At 39.8% G+C, this 6000-nt stretch overlaps 1 protein-coding gene across 2 annotated transcripts; it reads right to left on the bottom strand.

Moving 5' to 3' along the window:
- Positions 1-782: 782 nt before the first annotated feature.
- LOC125203594 (receptor-like serine/threonine-protein kinase ALE2) lies at positions 783-4940 on the bottom strand. Of its 2 annotated transcripts, none has more exons than XM_048101977.1 (9): positions 4376-4940; positions 3961-4047; positions 3758-3877; positions 3570-3680; positions 3108-3479; positions 2739-3014; positions 2263-2655; positions 1944-2187; positions 783-1613 (listed from the first exon to the last, which is right to left on the bottom strand). In XM_048101977.1, exons 1-9 carry the CDS (start codon positions 4431-4433, stop codon positions 1007-1009), a joined length of 2268 nt encoding a protein of 755 aa, XP_047957934.1. In that variant the 5' UTR covers positions 4434-4940; the 3' UTR covers positions 783-1006. The 2 variants fall into 2 exon arrangements, with proteins under 2 accessions (XP_047957934.1, XP_047957935.1); XM_048101978.1 differs by having other exon boundaries at positions 3961-4044.
- Between the last annotated feature and the right edge of the window lie 1060 nt (positions 4941-6000).

The following is a 6000-nucleotide window of genomic DNA, read 5'->3' as shown; positions in this document are numbered from 1 at the left end:
TATTATTATTATTAACATCCTATAATTGTAATTTTATCTACATATACTTTTATATGTATTACTATTACACTTAATTTATTTACTATGAATGCAAATTATGCATCGTATTAATAAGAGAAACATAGATCATTAAAATAAGCTTTTTTGGTCTTCCAGCAATGTATTTAAGCAAGTAAAAAACGTTGCGCTAGTTACTTTACTCGTAAAACATCTTTGATCTCACAGTAATGAGTAATGTAGTTAAGCAGGTCTAGTAATGTTTATGTTATAGATTATGTCTTAATTACTTTCTTTTGTAATGATGTAATATATGAAATAACTTGTAATTCTTTTAATCTTGATTGTTTTTGCTAGGGTTAATTTAAGGGGTAGGTGATGATGTGTGAAGAATGTCTATTCCCCTTTTTAATTATATAATGTAGTAATGTTTTCTTTCATTAATTCTGTATTAGATATTGTATTTGTAATGATCTGGACGAATTGATGTAATGAGTAATGACACTCTAGTTTCTACAAAATGCTCATTTCATTGATCGCGTTGCAAAAAATGAACGAATTTATGTAACGACCTTCTGGTTTTTTCGAATAAAATTACTAGATACAAAGAGAATAATTATGCTACGTATTTTAGCATTTACATGACTTTGCATAGAGATCACATGGATTCCTAAAATCAAGTAATGAATGGAACCATGCTAGTATTTTCTACTATATATTGTTCACAAGTATCAAGAGTTTCAATTAATTAAAAATCAAGTAAAGCCTTTTGTTCCCAATACAAACATCAAGAAAATAATTATCATCACAATTATTATTAAAACTTTACAATAAACGAATACATTTAAAAAAACAAAAATCAAACAGCCTCCCAAATTTCCAATCTAAACAACAAGAAGAGCAAATAGCACTTCTAAACTCTTCTATCCAGAGATAAAATTCACATGGCCGAAATAAAAAAAAGGGCCAAGCTAAATCAAAGACTTTGATATCCAATTCTGCACCAAATCTAAGGTTGCAATGAATACTCATGCTCACTCATGCTGCCTCCAGAGAGTCCCCTCAGCCTCTGCCAAAACTTCCTCTTCCTCTCCACCTTCAAAGGGGCAGAGTTAAACTGCCTCCTAAACGACTCCGATTCACGGACTCTAAGCGCTGCTGACGAGCTCGACAGATCCACGCCCGACAGCGTTATCTCCGCCCCAACACTCTGCTCATCCACCTCAATGGAGAAGTCATCCCGGCTGACGCTTCTGGACGCAGGCTCTCTTGTCTCGTCGAGCTCGTTGCACACGAGCTTCAGCGCCTGGACGACCTCCCCCATGAAGGGGCGGTGGGAGACCTCGGGCTGGACGCACATTGATGCTATGGCTGCAACTTGGGCCACATTCTCCAACGGCACAGCTGATTTGAGAGTTGGATCGATGATTGTCTCGAGACCTTCCCTCGTTGCGAGGAGAGGCCGGGCCCAGGCCACTAGATTCTCCTGCCCTGGAGGCTGGGATAGGTCGACTGGCTTTCTCCCTGTGAGCAGCTCGAGGAGGACCACGCCATAGCTGTAGACGTCGCTCTTGACAAGGAGATGGCCCGTCATCGCGTATTCGGGAGCTAAGTAACTGCAGCATGGTGAGTGTAAAGTTTATCAGACAGTTCTTGAATTTGAGTGTTTTCTTGAAAGGACAATTTCTTATTGTGACATTGTTTCTCTATGTATTCTGAGTTGTTTGTGTGATTGTATATGTTGTGTGTGTGTATGTGTGCAGTGTGTGTTGTGTGTGCGCGCGCATTTTGTGTTTTAACAGTGTGTGTAGTGTGTGCATTGTGTGTTACGTGTGCACTATGTGTGCAGTATTGTGTATATGTGCAGTGTGTGCATTGTGTGTGTGCAGTGTGTGCGCGTGGTGCATGTTTCGGAGATGCCCGAATTTCAAAGGAAAACGTCTTACCCGAAAGTTCCCATGACATGAGTCGAAACGTGCTTGTGTGCTTCATCCATGGCGGCTCTAGCCAGCCCAAAATCGGAGACTTTAGGCGTGTAGTCGTGCTCAAGCAAGATGTTGCTAGACTTGAAGTCCCGGTGTATGACACGCGGGCTCGAGTCCTCGTGCAAGTAGGCCAGACCCCTGGCTGAACCGAGCGCGATTTTCATCCTTGCTGACCAATCAAGAGGAGCAATCTCCTTATCAACCCCTGCATATGTAACATTTCAGGATCCGTTCGGTACAATAGAATTGGAATTTCGTTCGAATATGAACCTAAACTGACCATGTAAATGAGACTCGACGCTGCCATTGGGGACGAGCTCGTAGACGAGGCATCTAGAGTGTTCATCAGGGCATATCCCTATCAGCTTGACAAGGTTTCTGTGGTGGAGTCTGCCAAGCATCTCGACTTCCGCAAGAAACTCACGGCCGCCTTGCTGATCGTCCCTCTTGAGAACCTTCACCGCCACTTTCCTCCCATCGTCAAGAGTCCCGCCATACACGAGCCCAAACCCGCCTTCACCCACGATTCTTGAACTGTCAAAGTTATCCGTGGCCCTCTCCATATCCTCGATGCTGAACACTTTCGCGGTCCCTGTGAACACCATAAGGCTGGAGCTGAACGACACGGAGGCTGAGCTCGGTCGGCTCGTTACCTTCAGCAACCTACCACCACCTGCCAAATCCACATCCCATTACATCAATGAACTTTCAATGTATGTGAATCATTTCTTCATTATCTCAACTCTCAAGCCATACCTGATTCCTTTCCTTCCTGTGGCATTAGCCCTTGCCGAGCACTGTCGCGCCATTTCGACAAAACCAGCAGCATAAATCCCATACACACTACAAAGGCTGTGACTGATGACAGAACAATTATGATGATCATGTTTCTGCTAGACTCGTTTCTCCTCCCTCTCGGCACATCTGCTCCGAATGGCTTTACTGGGTCATTGCCACTCGTACCGCGGGGATAAGGCTGCACGTCGATTGTAGCAGAGCCAGAGGGCCATGCTGGTGGAGACGGCGGTAGGCCTGCGTATAATAACCTCACAAACATGAATAAACGGGAGAAACGATCGTATATTCGCATATAACTAAACAGTACTACAATTCATGTTTGTGTACCTGGATAGTGAACATATAGCACATCATAAACACCAAAAGTGGAAGTGTTGATGGAGAGCTCTTTGCTCCAGAACTTTTTGTAAATCGAAAAGGCTGCAGCCGATGTGAATGCCTCAGTTAGAGGTACCAAATTGATGAGCACAGTGGTTTTCTCCAGCTCTGGATCTGCTGCATCTGCTCCCACGATACGGACTTGAGTTTGATTCAACGGGACAGCCTCAGCGATTTGCTGGCCGAGCTCGGATACCATAGGGAAAAACGCATACAGAGAGATACTGAACTGTAGTTTAACTTGAATAGGCCAAACACAAGCACATGTTGTTCCAGGTGGTGTGAAGGTCAGCGGCTCAGTGCACGCGACAGACACACATCCTGCAAGATAACGCATAAATCTCGTGTTTTTTGTACGAAACTTCTCTGATTATAGAAGATTTAAGCAAGAAAAAGTGAAAAAACAGATACCTTTATTAGGAGGAGGTGGTGGGAGTCCCATACTTGGTAAAGGTGGGAGAGATTTCCTGTTGCTCGCAGAAGGGGAGCTCGTTGGAGAAACAGTAGGCGAAAGGGCCGGCCCTGGTAGACAGAGACGAAGGTTTAGTACGCGTACGAATCAAATAAACGAGAGGCATTTGGAATAGCCAGAGTCTAACCTTGGTGGGGTGCAAGAGAAATGTGGTGGGTTTTTTTCCTTAAATGGTGCTTGTGATGAGCTGAAACGGGCAACGGAGGCATGGCTGCGTTCCTAAAACGGAAGGTCTTGGGATGAGGAACTGCATTGAGAAATTTCATACTACATCTCAGTAACTAACAGCAACTCAGACGAGCAACGAGGAGAGGGGGAAGCGTTGGTTACCGTTGAGTTGAAACAGAAGCCGGCTTCTGCCTCCGTAGAGACTTAGATCAAGAGGCTCAACTTTGATGGGAAGAAGACCAAGGCCTGCTAAAAATGCATTGCGATAAGTCTTAGAAACGACGAATTCAAGACGAGAAATTTGCCATAGCTATGATCCATTCTTGCTTAATCACAAAGAGTTCAACAAATTCAAGAAAAAGGCAGATTCTTGCTGAAGTTACAAAACACATCATACTAAAACAGAGCATTTTCTATTTCCACCAAGAAGGACATGTGATCAATAAATCTCATTCACAAACTACAAAATAGAAACATGTGATCAATCAATATTAACCTTCTCTAACAAATAAATGGATCTGAATTATGGTATTGAACATAGACAACTAGAAAAAGGGAAAAAACGGTATCCATTTACCAGCAGATTCTTGAAACAAGAAAGCACAGAGAATCACAAAGCTCAACAACAGCTCCATATCTCCCAGCAGAAAAGACTTCCCAACTCAAGAATCACCAATCATTCACTTCCCATTTCAATCAAGAGCATAATATAGTTGCATTAAAGCCACAAAGGCTCAGTCCCACATATAGTACTACTCAAGTTATGAGAAGACAGTGAAGCACAAAAAAACATAGGACTGTTAGGTTTGAGGAAAAAGCCAAATTTCAGCTGGAAAAAATCATGAAGTGAAAAAAAATATGAAGCTGTGAAAAGAAACTGATCAAGGAAAGGGGAAACAACAGTACAATCTTTCAGCAATCACTTTTGCAAAAGGGATTAAAGGCTGGTTGGTGGGGATCAAATAGAGCCTGCAGAAATCAAGAAGGATAAAAATTGATTCTTGCAACAACAAAAAATTAACATTAATGAGCTGGTTGATGTGTTGGTTGGGACTTAGAAATCTTTGAGCTGTGTGAATTAATGGTGAAAATGGCCTAAACCTCTTTGAATTTGAGACCAAAATTCAACATTCCAATAAAACCAGTTGCAGACCACTAGCATAAGTGCATCAACAGTGACTCGTTTTTTTGTCAAAGTCTAATCAATTTAATAAAACATTCTCCGTTTTTTGAGGTGGAATTCAATAAAGTAATCAAACCTAATTAGTGATTATAACTAGTTAATGGCAACGAGTTGGCAATTTCACAGACAGTTTGTGACAGAGAAATTTGATGGATTTTAACAGACATGGTTGAATTCTCAAATAACCTGTTGGCTCTTGACCACTTTCTATAGTGAAAAATGCAATCAATTTACTCATTAAGATAAACAAGAATGTTTTTTTTACTGCATTTATGCATTGTACCTTCTTTTTTCTACTGTTTAACAGTGTCCTTTTCTTCTCTTTGCCCCATTTGACATTGTAAGAATTTTAGTGCAGTAGTTTTTTTTTTTCCCTAATCATATTTATTTTAAAAGTAGCTTTAACTTAAATAAATATATAAAATTAAAGATTAATTATAAACATTGAATTAAAATAATAGAGTTGTAACTAAGTTTTTGTGTCTAAGGTGTTGGATTTGTTGCATAATAGTAATAGATTTTTTTATCAAAAATTTGGGGTTAAGCCATAGATATATACTTTCACAAAATGAATTTCATACATATTATTTTTTTAGTTAACAATCAATACACTTTTTTTTTGCTTATTTTTGTCACTTTACTTTTTACTAAACCTTTTTTTGTTAAGTAAGAATCCAATGCTTCTTTAATGTGTTCATGAGATATTCAATTTTCCATCCTATATTTTTTTCTTAATCACGTAAACATCAAACATATAAAATAAAAAAAAATTATCCTTAATTGAGGGATTTGGCATGGAAGGACTATAACTATTCAAGTCTTCCCAATTGGTCTCAAAGAAAATAATTCAATGTTGTTGCTTTGGAATTTTGACCAAAATATAACATGTGAAAAGGGTCACACAAGCACATGTTTGTGGTATGTAAAATTATTTAAATAAATATTAGAGGATGGAGATGGAAAAAAATGTAGTCTTTTTTTTCCTTCTTCTTATTTGAAATGAAAAATGTGGGGATAAA

Source organism: Salvia hispanica, chromosome 2 (assembly GCF_023119035.1).
Source record: "Salvia hispanica cultivar TCC Black 2014 chromosome 2, UniMelb_Shisp_WGS_1.0, whole genome shotgun sequence".
Taxonomy (NCBI): Eukaryota; Viridiplantae; Streptophyta; class Magnoliopsida; order Lamiales; family Lamiaceae; genus Salvia; species Salvia hispanica.
The sequence above is the reverse complement of the archived record's forward strand: the minus strand, read 5'-3'. Positions and strand labels throughout refer to the sequence as shown.